This window comes from Choloepus didactylus, chromosome 4, assembly GCF_015220235.1.
Source record: "Choloepus didactylus isolate mChoDid1 chromosome 4, mChoDid1.pri, whole genome shotgun sequence".
Lineage (NCBI taxonomy): Eukaryota > Metazoa > Chordata > Mammalia > Pilosa > Megalonychidae > Choloepus > Choloepus didactylus.
The window spans coordinates 94,927,745-94,946,994 of NC_051310.1; the positions used below are offsets into that span (position 1 = coordinate 94,927,745).

Below are 19,250 nucleotides of genomic sequence, written 5' to 3' on the forward strand. Positions count from 1 at the left end.
ACTTCTCCTTTTCACTTATCTGAGTGTCTTTGTGGTATATCCTCCACCCAAAGAACCTATAATCATATCTAACATAATTATAAAACAGGGCTCTGATAGAACAAAATCAGCTCTGGGCAGGGCTTGGGCTTCCCTTTTCTCGGGTCTCCTCCCACCTTTTCCGGAACATCCGCCAGTTTTGCAGACCTTCTCTCAACCCTCTAAGACTCTTAGCACTGGGCACGAGCCTTCAATGCCAATGGACAGCCATCGTGGTGGCCCCTCTGGTGTCTCCACAGCTCTTGCCTTGGGTGTGCATCCTGACCTCCCCCCCTCCTTCCCTCAGGCCCTCAACACATTTACACTTTAAGGAGTTTCAAGTCTTCTAACCACACATTCTTGCATTTGCTCCTCACCACCAATCTGTAAGGCAGGAGTGAAGTGGAGGCTCACGGGGGTTGAGTGACTTGTTCAGGGGTCACATGGCTAATAATTGGCAAACCTGAACTTGGGCCCAGATCTGATTTCCACGTGATCATTCTACACATCCAGGTACCTTCTTGTGCAAACAGGAATGGCAAGAGTCCTGCCTATAGCAGATGCTAAATAATCCTTGATTCCATTTTCCCATTTGCAAAGAGAAGCCCCACTATATTAAAATACACAATAGGACCGTGCTCAGTCCCTCTTTAAAAGAAAATGATAAAGTCCTTAACGCCACAAAAGGCCATGGGAACCTCTAAGGCAAAGTCAAGGACCAAGGAACAGAAGATCAGATATGGAGTGTGGGGCCAGGAGGCCAAGTTCAGATTTTTACAGCTCTCCTCAGCTGTATCATTTAAGAGCTCTGCTTCCCAGTTGTGAAAGAGAGATGGTGAACAACTGTCACACACTCTCCAGCACAACCATCCGCACAGGTCTTCAAGGTGACAGTGCTATAATTATTTACAAGAGCCTGTAACATCTCAAAAGAGGGAAAAAAGGAGTTATATTCTCTGGCTCACTGGGATGAGATAAGAAGAGTGTTGAGAACGTAGTGGGTCTCATATGCACTCCCAGCGACTGTTACTGTGCGTGTGCAGCTGTGGCACAGAATGTTTCGTAACTGGCTGACGTCATGCTGGGATTGGACACGGGCCGTCCGACCCACTACTTAATATCACAGCGTCCTATGATTTATCTGCTTGTCTGCTACCTGAGCGAAGAAGCCCAACTCCGTCCCTTCTCAGCATTGCAAACTCAGGCCAACGGACCACCCTGAGCGTTGGTTTCTTCGTTTATACTGAGTTGGCCACATTACACCCTCCATGATGACTGGAGGATGAGAGATGGGGTTTTGCTAGGCATGTGAAAGGGTTTCCACAGTCCTCCCTGACCTTGATTTGATTTGTTTCTTCAAGCAAGACTACAGCTAACCCTTTAAAGCATGAATTCAAGCTTCATAAAAGGGCAAATTTAATCATAAGAAAATATTTATATATTATCCCCATCTGCTAGGGACTGTGTTGGTAATGTTGAAATAACATAAAAAAGACTCGGTTGGGGACTCTGAGTTCAAAGAAGATTGCATTTATATTCAAACAGGTGAGAATCACAAAGAAAATTTCAGAAAATAAGCTTAAAGTATAATGAAGTAGGATAAGCCCTACCAGAAAAATTTTAAATAATCATTTTAAAAGATGTGGCAACAAAAATAAATTGGACTTCATTAATATTAAAAATCTGTGCAAAGAACATTATCAAGAAAGTGAAAAGACAACCTACAGACTGGGAGAAAATATTTGCAAACCATATAACTGACAAGGGTTCAGTAACCAGAATATATAAAGAACTTCTAGAACTCAACAACAAAAGATAAATAACCCAATTTAAAAGGACTTGAACTGACATTTCTCCAAAGAAGACATACAAATGGTCAAAAAGCACATGAAATAATTCTCAACATCATTAGCCATTAGGGAAACACAAATCAAAATCAATATGAGATAGCACTTCATACCTACTAGGATAGCTATTACTAGAAACATAGAAAATAACAAGTGCTGAAGATGATGCAGAGAAATAGGAACCTTTGTCCATTGACAGTGGCAATGCAAAATCGTGCAGCCTCTGTGGAAGACAGTTTGGCAGTTCCTCAGAAAGTTAAGCATAGATTTACCGTATGAGCAGGAAATTCCACTCTGAAGTGTAATACCGCAAAGAACTGAAAACAGGGACAAAATAGATACTGTACACCAACGTTCACAGGAGCATTGTTTACAACAGTCAAAGGGTGGAAGCAACCCAAGCAACAAAATGTGGTATAAACAAAAAAAAACGGAATATTATTCAGCCATAAAAAGGAATGATGTTCTGATTCCTGCTACAGTGTTGATGAGCCTTGCAGACATTATGCAGAGTAGACGCCAGATACAAAAGGAAAAATAGTGTATGATTCCATTTAGATGAAATATCTATAACAGGCAAATTCATGAGACAGAAAGTAGATTAAAGGTTACCAAGGGAAGGGGGGAGGGGAAATGGGGAGTTATTGCTTAATGAATACAGAGTTTCTGTTTGGAGTGATGAAAAAGCTTCGGAATTAGTGGTGATGGTAGCACAAGATTGTGAATGCAATTAATGCTACTGAATTGTACCCTTAAAAATGGTTCAAATGGCAAATTTTATGTTTTATATATGTTACTACAATACATAAAAATAGATGTGGTATTAGTACAAATACAGACAGATACATGATGGAACTGAACAAAGGGGTGAGAAGTGGGCCCTACCATATATAAAAATTAGCATGTGACAAAGAAGGAATCATAAATGGGGGAGATTATGTAACACATAATGATTGAGATAACTTTAGTAAGTTGGGGGGGGGGAGAATTTAAATCTTTCCCTGCAAATCAGTAGCAACAAAAGTTATTAATGAATTAAATGGTTATTAAATAAAATCAAACCTCAAAAATCTAGATCCAAACAGAACTGAACAGTTATCTAACTTCTACTTGAGGGATGGGAGGATAATTTTCTATAGTTGGAAGGAACAAAAGAAAATTGCAAAAGTATCAGATTTGACGACATAACAATTTAAAGCTTTGAATATAAAGAAGGAAAAAAAACCTACATCAGAAGGGAAACAACAACCTGGGGGAAATATCTATAACTAGGCTAGAACAACAGCCTAGTATAGCCTAGTATAGAAAGAGTTTCTACATTGAAAAGGAAAACATTAAAACCCCAATAGATAAATGGCAAAATTCATGAATTAAAAAAAATAATAAGTAAACAACTTATAGAAAAGATTGCTCAGCCTCGCTAGAAATGCAAATCAAAATAATGAGGTGCCATTCTCTGCCTGCTAAATGAGTAAACACTAAACACAATTATAATACCCGGAACCGGCAAGATATTTCTGGTAGCATTGTGTTATTGGTACAGTCCCACTGAGAAGCAATTTGGAAAATCGTATCATGAATGAAAAAAATGTTCATGCCCTCTGACCCATTGATATCATTCCTGAGAAACGATGCTATGCAAAGAACAGACTCTGGAAAAAGAAGGGCCTTCAATATAAAGATGTTAGTTCTAGCATGATGTACAATAATGAAAACCTGGAAGCAATACAGAATCCTGAGAGAAAGGTGGGGAGAATGTTTCTCCTTATAGCTGCAACTGTTAGAAAAGAACAAAGGATTGTCCTTTGGTGAAAAATTCCCTCTCTCCAAGCCTTCAGTTGCCTAATATTTCCCCCTTTATTCTACAATTTAGAAAATATAGGTTAGAAAAAAAATTGTTTTTAACCATTAGTCTCATCACCCAGAGATAACCACTAACAACAAATTTCTGGCATTTTTCTATCTGTACATATGCTTCCATTACACACATTTCTTTTAAAAAATGGAAGGGTATTGTACATACTGTTTACAGCCTGCTACTGAAATGAATATAACAATATTTCCATGAAATTATATGATGATCTCCCATATTATTTTAATTGCTGCATAATATTACCCTGAAGGATATGCCAGAGTTTATTTAACCAATTTCCTATTGCTGAATGTTTAGGTTGTTTATAATTTTTTTGCTGTAATAAATGCTCCTGCTGGGAAAATCCTTGTAGTTAAATCTTTGTATTCAGTTACAGTCATTTCCCTGGAAGATTCCTATTAGTGAAACTCACAGACCAAAGGATATTAAAACCACAAAAGTTTCTGAAATATATTGTCAAAGTCTCAAGTTTTTATTTATTGCGGTCATTTTTTACAATTTTAAAGGTAATAATTTTCAAAAATCATTATCATCATCATTATCATTACAGAAAATAAGAGACACTGTTTAATTTTCTTTGTGGCTTTCTTTTGGCCTTGACCATTGATTCCTTGACAATCTTGGCTGTGGTTGTAGACCCTGTGCAGACACTGCCAGTTGCTTATTCAAAATCCATTTCCTTCTTTTTCCTTAGCTTACCAGAATTTCAAATTTGTCGGGGGCAGGAAAGAGCCCATTCCTAGATGGTGGAGGATAGCTGGTCTAAGCCAGTCATGGCAACCTGCCTTTCTGCTCTGCTTCGGGGGTGGGGTGGGTGAGGTGGGGAAGGGGGTGACCTAGGTCGGACCCAAGCAGAAGTCTGCCAGAGGAGTTTCCAGGGAACCTGTTCTGGCACCACCCTCCTGCCTTTTCCCTCCTGTCCTGGATGCACATGTGATGGGTAGAGCTGCAGATGCCATCTTATCACCGTGAGGCAAAGGCCAATAAAAGAAAACGCCTGCAGAGGCCTCAGACACATTCTCATGGAGTCACCATACCAACACCAGCAACTGCTCACCTGTGGACTTATCTTTTGCATAAGAAGAATAACCCTCTTTGTTTAAGCACTGTGGTTAGGTTCTCCGTTACTTGCAGCCGAAAATATTCTAACTAAAACATATCTAAAGAATGACTAATATCTTCTACTTCTTTGTTTTTAAATACCTGGCCCTTAATGCACAATTCAGAAAGGAAAGACACAGGATAATGTTCTTATAACTACACTGAGTAAACAAAGGGAAAGTATAAGGGTGCACATCTGAATTAAACGAAATGGGTCAAAAGCAAATGCCATGTTTGCATCAGGATTTAGACAGATCCCTGCCAAGAAGCCACACCGCACTAGCAACTCCATTCTGGATCACCCACCTTAATGGAAGAATGTGTTTCCTTCTGTCTGCAAGAAATCAGATGCAGCCAAGCTCAGAACAGTGATATCTCAAAGTCTCTCTCAGTTCCCTTTATGCCAGAAGGAATCCAAACTTTAACAACTGGCTCATTCTGCTATTTGGTTCTCCTTCCTTTTGTCTCTCTGCCTAAGGGCTTCCTCTTAACAGACACGCAAGCCCCTTTTCAACATTCTTCAGTGGGTTGAGGTATTATGTCATATTTAGTGGGTGGACAGATAAGTCCCGGTTAACTTACATTATTTTTGGAAAGCCTATCTAAAGAGCAGAAAGTTTCCCTGTAATACTTTTTGGATTGTGGTGTGAAGTGGTCCTTACAAAAGGAGTTTGGAGCAAGGTATCTATTTTCTTTCTGGGAGGTAAAAAGAGGGTTCTGTATAAAGTGCTTTTAAACGGAAATGTCCACACAGGCGTTCCTTTTTCCAGCCTAGTGATAGCGTTTGATTACCAACTCCCGTCACAGGTCTGTGGGTGGCTGCTCTGTGAAGTCAGGAATATTTAGCCACAGCTGCTCCCTGGGCACACTCCTTGGGAAGCCTTTAGGCCCAGGTTCCTCTCTGCCAGCTAATTGCCACTTGTCGAGACTGCCAGCCTCACTTCACGGTAATTTATCAGTGTGTGGTTAATCGTTCCTTCTTTGTGAAGGGGGAAGTTGATCTGAGGGCTTATTCGATACAGCTTTGTGACAGTGGCAGGTGACAGTCACAGAGTGGAGACTTCAGCACCGGCGGGGGCTGAGTCACCCAGGAAGCCGAGCCACTCCTCCTTAAATGAGAGGACATTTTCTTCTGTCTGGGAAAAATCAGAAGTGGCTGTGCCTGGAAGGTCTCTTCAGTTCTCAGAGGCACAAAGAATTGAACTTTAACAACTTGTTCTTGTTTTTTTTTTTTTTTTCCCTTGGGTTCTCCCATCTTTAGATTCTTTTCCTATAAACTTTCCCCCTTATCTTTCCTAACTGCTTTGGTTCCTGCAAAGATGGAAGACATCGTTCCAGGCAGCTGGGACTCTCTCAAACCATCCCAGGCTTCAGTGAAGACTTTCCCGCTTTCCGTGGGATGGGGAGCACAGGATCCGAGTGGGCCCAGCCAAGACCCTGCCTCTGACGGAAGCCTCCCCAACCCTGGGGAGCAGAGGGGGTGGCTGGAGATTGAGTTCAGCCACGTGGGCATTGATTTCCGAGCCTCCGTGATGGAGAAGATACTTCACTGTGCCAGAGGGTGATGGAGAGGACACGGAGGCTTGCATGTGAGACCCTCCCACAGCTCACCCTGTGTGTCTCTTCTTTTGGCTTTTTATGTGTATCCTTTAACTCTAATAAAACTATAATCATAAGTATAATGCTTTCAGTGAGTTCTGGGAGTCGTTCCAGTGAATTATCAAGTCTGAGGGGGTGGTGGAAACCCCCAGATTTGTAGCCAGTTGATCAGAAGTACAGGGGGCCTGGATCCCCCAAACTTGCGGCTGGTGCCTGAAGGGTGGCCTCGTAGAGAAGTTCCTGAACCTGCGGGGTCTGCCTCACTCGGGGGGCGGGGGGGGTCACAGTCAGAAATGAAAGGCTGAAGTTTCCGCCGTTCCTTGTGGTTGGTGTTGGAAGATACTGAACTTACTGCAGCCAAGTACAACCCTCCTAACGCTGGGTCCGAGGTGGCCGTGGTAGGGGACCACTCGGCAGGGGAGGGGGCTCTCTCCCACTCCCTTCCTCAACAGGTACTGCTCCAGGAGAGAAAAGGCATCAGGTTCTGGTGCATCCTTTTTGTAACATGTCACCATCATACCTGCTTCCGCTTTATACACATTCTCTTCCTGATAGCACCTACTGCTCCTCCCCATTTCAGAAAATGACATCACCGTCCATCATTACCTGAGTCCTCCCCACCTACACCCACTCACCAAGTCTGCCGATTGAACCCATCAATTAAAAAAAAATCTCTCTAAGTCTTATTCAAGCTCTCATCATCTGTATTCTGGACTAAAACATTGTAATCTGTTTTGCTGCCAGACAACTCTAGCTAACATGCAAATCTGGTCATTTTCCTTCTTGGCTTAAAATCCTTCACAGGCCATAGGATAATGTCCCAAAACTCCGGCATGACAAATAAGGCTTCAAGCGCTGGCTTCTATCGGCCTCGCCCCCCTGAAACCCTGGGCACCAGCAGGGAAACGCTACAGCTCCCCTCGTACGCTACCCATGAGCTAAACCTCATGCTCCTCCTGTTGCCTGCAGGATGGAGGAAAAGGGAAACCCTCCCTGTGGGCAGGACTTTGAATGGGAGAGATGGCCTGGAGTCAGGATCGACAATGGGGAGGGTGGGAGACAAGGAGATTTGGGAAATGGCTCCATCGATAAGCCAAAATGGAGCCGGAGCACGCAAATATGTACATTCCAGATGCATTCTCCTCAGAAGTCCCACTCTTTGCAACAAAACAGCAGCCCTGAGAGCAGGTGGACAGGAAGGGGCCGCTCTGTGGGTACCAGTCGTACTCCTCCTCCGCAGGCCTGAGGCTTGCTCAGAAGGTTCGTGTGAATACAGTGACCACGCTGGCCATGGTGTTAGGGGGAGAGGTCCCACAGGGCTTTGAAAACACATCCTCTTTCCCTCCATGGCCAACCTGACTTCTGCCCCTGCTGTGTGTCCAGCTGCCAATGACCCGTCCCAAGCACCCGATTCTGTGTCACACCTCCAAACAACCAGCTAGCACCCTCGTGGAAAGCTGACTACACTGGGCCCCTTCTTTCCCAAGAGCAGTCACTTATCCTCACTGGAATAGACGCTGTGGGTCTGTCCAGCTTTCCTGACCGTCACACCTCTGCCAGTTCATCGTCCATAGATTTACTTAATGTGATATCACAGAACACTGCCTCCGACCAGTGAACTCACTTCTCTGCAAACGAAGTGAAGCAAGGGTCTGATCCCTACAGGGTTGCAGGTTCTAGTATGTATCTATCAGCCAGAGCCAGCAGGTCTACAAAACTCAGCTGGACTGCCTGCTGGAACACCACAGCCTCAAAAGTTGTGGTGCATGATGCCTCGTCTCTAACTTCATAGCACGTGAGTCTGGGAACTGAGGGGTTGAGGATGGACGTAACAGCTCCCATAATTATAGCCAATGACTTACCCTCAAAAATTCTGTTTTGGCCCCATGTTTCCAGGCCCTGGTGATAGGAATGTTTTAGTGCCCAGGAAAGAAGGCTTCCACTAAGGGATGGCATGAAGGTGGATGCAGAGAGTGTCACCAGGCCCCAAAGGGAAGAGTCCTCACAGAAGTTTCTTGGGACCTAGAGTCTACAGGGTGTCCTCCATGAGGGAGTGCATTTGTATTTGTGGCTGGGCGTGGTACGGCTGGATCTGTGAGCGGGGCCTCATTAGAAGTGCATGTGTGTGTGCCCGCACAATGGGCAAATAAAAGCTGCAAATTAGCAGGCTCCTCTCCAGGTGGCTTCCTGATCGTGTTAATTTCCCCTTCCTTGGAAATTGTTCTCAGTATAGATGGGGGTCCCAAGCAGCCCCATCCGTAGTAGGCAACCCTGTCAATTCTGCAGGAGCCTGGAATTCTATAAAACTCCCCAGGAACAGAGACCACACCTGTGTCCTCAGAGCCCAGCACGGAGCCCGCAGAGCAGGGCCTGGCAGACACCTCCCCAGCTTGGCAGTCAGCCGGTCTCAGAAAGAAACAAGGCCTGTGGCCACGGTTCCAAAGCCCACACTTTCAACTCTTCCTTGGATTCCTTGAGATACCCTGAGATTCCTCCAATAAATTCCTGTGTTATGTAAACTAGACAGCCTTATTTACAATGGAAACATTCTTAATACCTACAGAGGGCTCTCTCCCCACCCTAAGAGCTTCCTAAGAGGAAAACATTCTCCTAAAACAGGCTCTTGTTTCCTTCAAACCCATTAGCTGGGTGAGGCCTATTCCAGGGTTCACACCACTGCCTGGATTCTTGGGGATCTCCCAATGTGTGGTCACCACAACCTGCCCCACATGCCTTTCTAACTGCAGTGTCAGAGACCCCTCTGAGAACCTAATCAAAGTACACACACACACACGTGCGCGCGCGCACACACACACACCACTGAGTGACATTTTAAAGGGTTTGGGGACTCCAGGTTAAGAAGTCCTATTTCATTTACTTTTACTCCCCGTCTCTCCAAGGACTCCAACTAGAAGTCATCTACATTGATGGCTGTCAGAGACAAGCTGTGTCATCTTTTAAAAGCCTTAACAGGCATATTTCACTGAAGGTGCACTGCCCTTGGCAGCAGTAACATGGTCTCTTTCTTAGAAATCTTACATTAACACCCCTCCAACAACTGCTCCCTCTCATAGGAAGGTCGCCGAGATGGTTAATTTCATGTGTCAGCTTGGCCAGGTGATGGTGTCCAGTTAATTGGTCAAGCAAGCATTGGCCTGATTGTTGTTCACAGGGTATTTTGTAGATGGATTTGCATGTATAGCCAGCTGATTGTATCTACAGTTGACTGAATCTACAATCAACAAAGGAGATTGTCCTTCGCAATGAGGGGAGGTTCCTCAATCAGTTGGCAGTCTTAAAGCCAGAACTGAAGAGTTCAGAAGTCAGAAGAAAATTCCTGCCTCTACTTCAGCCAGGAAGTGTCTCCTGGGGAATTCAACATTACCCTCAATAGAGTTTCCAACTTGCAGCCTGCCCAACAGAATGTGGACTTGCCAATCCCCACAGTCACGTGAGCCAATTCTTATACTAAATTTCTTAATACTTAAGTAAATTTTATATAGTCTCCTGTTGGTGTCGGTTCTATTTCTCTGGAGAATCTTGACTAACACAATCACCTAATTCTCCGAATCATGAAAATCCAAACGACCTGACTTTGACAAACAATTTCCTCCTGCCCTTTAGTGTATGCTGACCCTGCTGAGCACGGAGAGCAGTGGCTGGCACTTGGAAGGAAAACAGCAACTGGCAAAGCTGCTTCCTGATGCCACAACTTCAGGCTTTGAAGCAGGATTTGTCAGATATGAATGTTACTTCCCCAAACTTGTCCATTTTCATGGAATCTGGTATTTTCAAAAGGCATCTAGTTTGGCCAGTCTACAGTACCACAAGTGGTGAAATTTAAGGCCAGAAAGGAATCCTGCTCACCAGCAGCACCACTCGATCCCTCATTAGGCAAAGAAAACAGCATCCTTCATGGAACTCATTGTACTGTGAAAGGACCACGTTACCTTTGTCAGCTGTTGCTCAGAGGAAAATCCCAAACCAAACACCGTGTTGGCTCTGCTGTCAGCCCACTGCCCAAACTTCTGTGACGTTTTGGTGAAAGTCATATTTGGTGTGATTGTGCTGTTTATGATCACCTGCAGAAAAACAGTACAAAGAGTCTGTTATGGGTTGAAATTGTCCCACTAATATACATGTTCAAGCCATAACCCCTAGTCCCATGGATGTGATCTTATTTGGAAACAGGGTCTTGGAAGATGTGATTTGTTAAGATGAGGCCAAACTGGATGGAGGTGGCCCTAATTCAACATGACTGGTATCCTTATACAAAGAGGAAATTTGGACGCAGACAGAGAGATGTGAGGGAGAAGGCTATGTGAAGATGGGGGAGGAGAGACGGGAGTGACGGCTGCATCTACAAGGCGAGGAATCCGAGGACTGCTGGCACACGCCGGGAGCCAGGAGGAGGCAAGGAAGGATGCTCCCCTGTAGGCTTCAGAGGCCTGCTGACACCCTGATTTCAGGTTTCTGGTCTCCAAACCCGTGAGACAATGCATTTCTGTTGTTTTAAGCCACTGGTTTGTGGTACCTTGTTATGACAATCCCAGGAAACTAAGAGTAAAAAATTTAAAAACTGAATTAGACCTCAAAATAATTCCTTAAAAAGTCTTGCACTGACAAAACTAGTACATGAAGAATGCATCCTCTGTCCTGTTATATTTGGTTCAGAGTTCTTCCTCTTCTGGAACATCCCATGCTGAGTCAGATATACAACCATGATAAGAAGCAATTTCAGAGACTTAACAGAAGGTCAGTCTAAAATAAGATCTTGCAAGTGGTAAGTAGAAATTCTCTCCTAAGCAGGGGATAATTTCTGAAACAACTATTTATCCCCACCTTGCTGCCATGCATTGGATCAATGTCTAGTGTGTCACACATTCTCTGAAGAGTTGTGCTATGGAACTTTTTAAGCACCTGAAGCTCCTGAGTCCAGCTTAAACCACTTAAAACCTCCACAAGCAATTGGGTCTTGGTGCTTCCCAACAGGAAGGAGAAGGTGCATTCCAACTAGGATCAGGTATGGAGGGTTACTTTACAAAGACACTAATCATAATGTCGTGAGGGGATGTAGGGAAACCGTAAGGGAACTCAGGGACTGGTGCTAGCTGCCAGCACTCCTTGGCCAAAAAGGACAAGGGGATGAAGAGGTGATAGAATCTGGAAGGAGAGTGAGTCATGTAGAGCAGCTGCCTTGAAAAGAGAGGTGGCCCTCAGGTGAAGGACACAGTCAGCACACGGCAACCTCACCTGAGGGGAAGCCAGGGGAACAAACACCCTCACTCTCTCCCTCTGATCTCCTGCCACTGTCAAACCCAGTCAGAAGCCGAGGGCCTGGAGCCCTGAGGTACTCAGCAGGTCAGCCTCTTAGGATCAGAGCAGGGTGAAGAAGGGGAGAGAATAGACTGGGTGGGGGAAAAGAATGATATATAGCACATGGTTCATTCATTCATTCACTCAACAAACATTTATTGGGCATTACTATAGGCCAGGCATTCTGCTAATCTTAGAGGTAAGGACGAATGAGTCAAGATCACTGGCCTTCAGGTTGCCCATAGTCAGGAAAAGGGTAGAGACATGTAAACAAATAATCACAAAACAATGCGGTGACTGTTATGAAATACTAACAACAGATTCACTCTGGCAAAAATTCTTAGAAGCTCTAAGACTCTAAAGAAACATTCACGAAAAATTCCTTTGGAAATAAGGAATACTCAGATGTTTTCATAAGGTGGGGAGAGGTATGTGGTATAATCCACTGGCTACTTCTTCATCAAATACTTTTTAATGATCTAGTCAGGAAACAATAGCAAGCTAAGTAAATATTATACATTGGGACTATCAGCAATTTTATTTAGTAAGGCTATGTTCATTTTCAACAGTCAACTCAGAACACTTTTCTTTCAATGATTTAAAAAGGGAAGAGAAAACATTTTGTTTTCCTTGGTAAAACTTAAGCGAAATATTTTGCTAAAGGACAGACCCTCCAGATACAGGTCCTTATTTAACTAATAAAGGGATGTGGGCAGTAACTTATAGTTTTCACTAGTAATAGACGTATAATGATTGCATGTAAGAGCCTACTGAGTTTGCTAATGAGACATTAGCTCAAGTTGGTAAAATACTTTTAAAAAGTTAATATTAATAATAGCAACTACCATTTATTAAGCACTTCTAAGCTGCTTTCTTTACACTAGCTCACTTAAACCTCACAACAAGCCTATGAAGTATGACTGCTATCATCTTCATTGCACAGAAGAAGGAACTGAGGTTCCAAAAGGTTAACATAATCTGCTAAAGATAACACAGCTGATACATAGCAGAGCCTAGAGATAAAAACCCAGGTTGTCTAACCCTAAGCCCTGTATGCTCAACTTCTGTATTATGTTGCTTCTTATTTTATATGTGGTGAGAACCACAAATACAATCGCCTCTCTTCTTCCCCCTCTATGAAGTGTACTGATGCCTTCACAGCATTCCAGGTTGCTTTTCCTCCTTCTGTGATAATTCTTCCAAAATCCCAATGCCCACATGAGTCAAGACACACCTTAGCAAATGTTTTCCAGATAACTAAATGCCACACAGTAGAGATGTCTGCCTGTTGTCACTGGACATTTTCAAGAAATGTGTGTGCGTGTGTGTGTGGAAAATGCAGATCTAAACCACAGGCAAATAGAGGGGAATGCTTCTGGGACTCCCCAAACCTTGGAGGTTGGTTGGATTCTAGCTCAGCTCCAGGCAGGGCTGATACGGTGGAACCAAGGCAGGCCTAGGGAAGGCGTGAGATTGGAAGCTGGATCAGAATGGATCCCGAGATCCCAGAGAGCCAGCCTCAGTCATATCTCTATTACCAGGATCCAGGAGGGCATAGCAATTACCAGATCAATCCACAAGCTCAATTCATTTTAAATATCTCTGCTACTTTCATGGCAGATCCATGTCCCCAGGTCAGCCCCCATCCCGCAACCACCTTTGGAGGGCGGTGGAGCAGACTGTAGGACACTCTTCTCAAGCTGGCCCTAAACAAGCCATCCCAGACTCAGTCAAGCCGGGGTAATTATGGTGACATCCCTCCCCTCCTAGTACTTCTGTAGAACCTAACACTTTCTAAGACATTTTCAAAGAATCTTTCATCTAATCCGTGTTTTAAAGATGGGGAAATCGAGACTCAACAAGGTCAAATGATTTGTTTAAGGTCAGAAAACTAGTTAGTGGTTAAAAAGAGTATACATGCTACTTAGAACATAATGATTGACTTAGAGAGCTAAATTTGTGTTCTATAGAACCTAACACTTTCTAAGACATTTCTCATATAATCTTTCATCTAATCTCTATTTTAAAGATGGGGAAATTGAGGCCTCTAGTCATCATTTCTACGGCTCTCTGATGCCTTTACATTCTATTTCTCCAGCTTTTTATAAATGTTAACGGAGGGAACATGGGCCTGCTAGAATCTATACATTTTACTCAGAGGCAGAAGAGCTGAATCTGTAAAAGCTCACAAGGATGTAATTTAGTATGTATCCCAAGTAACATTTTTCTTTAACGTTTATGGGACGCTCACAACCCCTCATAAAGTTGCTGTTTATGTCAATTAAGCAAAACTGTGCTCTGACTGCCAATCCAGCTTCTTGACACAACTCAAATGGGGAGCTAAGATTAGCTGCAGCTCCTCTCCAAGTCCTCTAACATCCCCCAGTCCTCACTCTAAGCAATGCCTCTTAACCGACTGCTCATCTCCTTCCTCCCCTTTTATATCAAAGAAGGGGGAACAGGAAAGGTACAAGCTCTGAGGTCATCAAGCCCATCTGACCTCATTCTCTTCTGTCTCACAAGAGAAGGCTCCAACCACCTGCTCAGAACGGAGCGTCCCCTAGTCTTCTAGGACCCATCTCCTCGCCCCCACCCCTAGGATGTTCCTTCTACCCACCCAACTGCACTGTCTACTCACCACCTAGGACCCAGAATAGACAAAAGGTCTACTCATTCTTTGAACATGAGATACCAGTCTGGTAGAATTTTGCAGTGGTGTTTCCTCTGATCTTCCTCGTTCCCTCTGACATGCTTGCTTTGACGGGGTTTCACTCTAATCCTCCCACTATCACCAACATCGAGGTGCCCAGACATTTGCTAAACACAACCTACAGGACCCCAAAAGCTAGAAGTCAGCTAGGAGGGAGAACAATGAAAGCCCATGCCACTCGCCATGAGGCTCTTGCAATTCCTCAGACAGGTTCCCTGTGGGCTTTGCAATGTCGTAGCTGTCTCCTAACAGTTGTCTTACCCAAGGCTCTGGGACGTCTTAGATCCAACGGGAAAGAGGAAGGGAGGAGGAAGAGGAGAAAGGGAAGCCATCAACTATCTCCAAACATCCCTCTACATGGGCATGATTCACCAGAGGTAGCTAGTCTGAACAGCCTAAAGGTCCTAACAATAAGCCCATTGTTGCGATTAGTAGGACAACTGGCTGGCTGTCCTCCCAGGAAACGCAGTGCACTGGCCTTCACAAAAGCAGCAGGACTGACAGCAGGGACAGCCATGCTGCCAGAAGTGGTCTACCCACATGTCTCCTTCTCTCCTTTCCCACTAACAGGGGAACCCCAGCCTGTGCTTCACCAGGTTCAGCCCACCAGTTGGGCCATTAGAGACTTCTAAGGAGGCACTCCTTCCGTTTATGTTCCTCTCAGCTCCCCTCCTCCCTCCAATCATCCCTAGCTAACTGCCCCTTCACGTGGAATCCCCTTAATGCCTTTGTTTCTCTTTCAGACTCCAACCCACTTCTGGCTCTCAGGCCTCCTCAGACATGAATGAAGGGATGAAAAAAGTATCCACATAGGGAAAGCCATTCAGCTTCACTAGTAATGTACAAACTGAAAATTATGGTCACCACCAGATACTATTATGTGCCCACCCAATTCAAAATATGTCTGATGATTTCGAAGGTGTAGGTGAGGATGTGGGGCAATGGGGATTCTCAAAGAGAGCTGGCTGGTGTACTGGTCAGTAAAACCACTTTGAAAGACACTGTTGTTTTTCTCAGTAAAGCTGAAAATGCACATTCCCTACCTCCCAGCAATTCCACCCCTAAGTATATATATACCAGAGGGAAAACCTTGCATAAGTATACCAGGAAAAATGAACAAGAATGTTCACAAAAGCAAATGTTCATCAATGGCAGAGGGGATACATTAACAGTGGCATATTCATTTAATAAAATACTATCCAGCAGTGAAAATGAACCAAGGCTGAAGGCATCACCAGGGATGAATCACAAAGACTTAATGTCAAGAAAAAGAAAAAAAAGGATGTCACACATACAAGATGAGTCTAGAGTTTGATTCCATTTATATAAAGGTCCACAATAGGCAAAACCAAAAAACAAAGTGCTTAGGGCAGGGATTGGCAAACTATAGCTTTCGGGCCAAACCCAGCACACAGTGTGTTTTTATAAATAAAGGTTCATTGGAACAGCCACACCCATTTGTTTACATAGAGGTCTATGGTTCATTTTCTTGCTAAAAGGACAGAGACACTGTATGGTCTGTACAAAATTTTAAAAATTACTATCTGGTCCTTTAGAGAAAAAGCTTGCCACCCCCTGGTTTACGGGATCTATACACCCGTGCAAAACTATAAAGAAAATCAAGAGAATGCTTAATACAAATTTCAAAAGAGTAGTGATTTCTTGATGGGTGATAAGGAGAATGTATCATTCGGGAAAGGCCCATAAAGGATGTGCTTCTTTGGCTCGGTGGTAGGCACGTGACTGCTCCTTGAACACACACACACACCAAACACAACTCAGGAACAGCTAGAAGTAAAGTGCCCAAGCAGGCGGGAGGGCCCTTCTCCCAGGTGGGGACACTGGGAAGTGCACTGGGGCAGACGAAGTGGCAGGACCTGTGGGTTCCGACCTCAGGAACAATGTGGGGCTTTGGGTAGACCGTGGGGGCAGCAGCAAAGGGGGCACAGAAGTGGAGAACGCTGGCCGGCAGCAGGGGGCCGTGGGAGAAGGGAAGAGACTGACTTCAGGCAGCAACCAAGGGAGGCCAGGGGAAGGAGTCCAGAGGGCGGTGGGGACAGAGAGGCAGGAGAGAACCAAGAAGGGGGTCCTGGGACCCCTAGGCAGACAGTGGTGAGGGTGAGGGCATGGCTGGCAGTGTTGCATGCAGCAGAATTATTCTGCAGGATGAGAACCTGGGCCTCTCTTTGATAGTAGAGAAGATAAATCCTGGGGAAAGAAAATAAAGCCCAGAAGGTGAAGGGCTTGCTTTGTAAAACATATGGGGAAAAAGCTTTAACTTCCTCTTTCATGGATTATCCATGAAACTTTCATAGACAAAGAAGACTGCCCAGTAAAAGACCCAGTTCCTGCAGATCACTGGAACCAAGTTTCCATAAAATGCAGAAAACACATGTATTCAAGAGCTTCTAGGAAGAAGCAAACAGTTAAGCAAACACAGTCTAAAGCCTCGTCTGCTCTGGACTGCCAAGGAAACTGCTCATGGAATGGAGAAACAGACCCCCTGGATTCCTCTTCACGGAAAGCCTTTTCCAAATACAGGGAAATGAAAGGTGAAAGAACTTGGAAGTTTGCCACAAGAGGTTGGGGCTGAGTTACAGCAATTAAAAGATATCTTGCCTGCTTCCAGAGTAGTTATTAATAGATTTTTTTTTTTTAATCATAGGGAAGAAAAGAAGTCATCATTTGTTGAAAACCTACTGTGTTCTAGGAACTTAACATACGCTCTCTCTCACTCTCGCAAAGCAGGTGCTCTACGCTTATCCAGAAGAGAAAGCCATAACGATGGGAGGTGGAGGGGACCCTGAGTGTGTTCTTGTTACAAGTTTACATTCCCAGAAGAGGCTACCACACAGGTAAGGGTTTCATATGCTTAGTCCTCTGAACCATCGGACTACACCACGATGCAGGGGGTGCTGCTGAATATCCGTAGAGCAGATGACCTCCAAGGTCTCCTCCAACAGAGGATTCTGAGATCCTATCAATAACCAAAACCCAAGGGAAGCAGGTCCGTGCAGAGCTCCCAGGAGGAACACCTGCTCCAGGCAAGTCTTGTCCACAGGCAAAGGCAATTTCCCATAAGGATGGAAATGATTAACTCCTCCAGCAAAGAGTGCCAACAGCACAAAGCAACCAAGGGCAGCAATAGCTCAATTAATAAATGCTCTGGAAATGGAGTTCCTCTATAACAGAGTTGGCTGTTCTGCCCCCAAAACTTGCCATCAATCACACGCTGTGTTGGTAGACACTGCATCTCTCACGCGGTGCTCTAAGAAGCTGGGGGGTCCGGAGATGCCTTCATGTGGCTCCCCTCTATCCACAAGAAGGGCCAACCATGGGTAAAGTTTTCAGGTTTTGGTCCTTGGTTTCCCTTTGACGGTGACCCTACCCCTGCCCACCCCACCTGGGGACCCTGGACCCCTGCATCAGACCTGGAGAGGAAATGGCCAGGCCTGCCCTCACCACCCATGGGCCCCCACACCCAATCTAGGCTTGGTGCTAGGGAGCCAAAAATGACCCAGGCAGGGTCTCCAGTCCTCAAAGAGGACCACCAGCAGCACCACACACAGACCCAGATCCACATAAACCCCAAGCTTTAGGGCAGCGCTGGGATGACACACTCTGTATTCCCACCTGCTGGTGTCCGAAGGCAGCAGCTGTGAGTGAGACATGGCATATTTTCCCTACAAAGAAGGAAATGCCCTAGGATTTCAGGGAAAATGAAAACTACAAATCTTTCCTATGATGGGCAGAGCTGATTACTCTTCAGGGAAGGAGAGGCCTTCTATGCACCCTTCCCAAACTAGGCCACAACAAATACTTGGGCAGGGCACAGGAACTTGCTAAAACTGCTGCTGGGACTTGTCCCGTTCCTGGGAAGCCTGTGCTCTGTGGGGCGCCTGTGGTTTACTGAGTCTGGCGTGGTCTCTGCTCAAAAGAACCTCAAATCCCTCTGACACCAGCAACTTATTAATGAAGCAAGTCTATTCTTGTATTTGATAGAGGTGGAGTGGGCTTCTCCTATCTTCAGGCTCACAGTGCCTCCTGCCTAGACAGGGCCAGCTGGCCCAAACGGCCAACTGAGGCTCATGGCCATGGGTTTGACGTGGTCAGGCCAAAAGAGAGAGCAAGGACCTGGATCTGGACCTGCCCAAGGTCACAGAGGTGCAGCCATGGAGCAAGACACAGCCCCAAAGGCTAAATGCATCTGGGCATGTGGTATCTCAGTGTAGCTCAACATTTAGGATCAAAGGTCTAAACCAAAGTGGGGCTATCCCAATGTGGGAGAACACAATGACGGAGAACCCAGCGAGTACCCACACTCCCCCAGCCCGGCTGAGTCCGTGCCTGGGCAGCCAGCCCGTGCCGGCAGTCTCCAGTCGCTTGACTGAAACTCCAAAGCATGTGCGAGACCTAGGATGTGCGTCTTAGTAGGCTAGTCAGCCCGGAACCAGAACAGATGCTCATGAATAAGGACAGAAGCGGAAGCCAGGCTGAGTGAACAGAGCCGGGAGGGGATGCGGGGAGCGGAGAAGGGAACAACAGACAAGAGCCCTGGACAGGAGGGCGCAGGCAGCAGCACAGGTGCTCAGCGGTCAGCCCAGTCGGCAGTGTCCTCTCCAACTCAGAGGAAGGAAGGATAATCCATCTGGATTATCCAGACAGGGCCAAAGTTCAGGGAGGGGAGATCTGGCACTCAGCCATGGTGGGGTGGGGGGAGCTGCGAGGACCAGTGGCAACAGCTGATACCACCCTGGGGAACTCACAGTCCTGGGGTCCTTCTCCA

General features: G+C 45.3%; 1 protein-coding gene across 1 annotated transcript in view; it reads right to left on the bottom strand.

Annotated features, from left to right (window-relative positions):
* HOMER2 (homer scaffold protein 2) overlaps positions 1-19,250 on the bottom strand; it is a 120,288-nt gene that overhangs the window by 19,920 nt on the left and 81,118 nt on the right. The window contains exon 3 of the mRNA XM_037833170.1: positions 10,389-10,520. Within this exon, the coding sequence (XP_037689098.1) occupies positions 10,389-10,520 (132 nt within the window). The remainder of the gene's footprint in view (positions 1-10,388; positions 10,521-19,250) is intronic.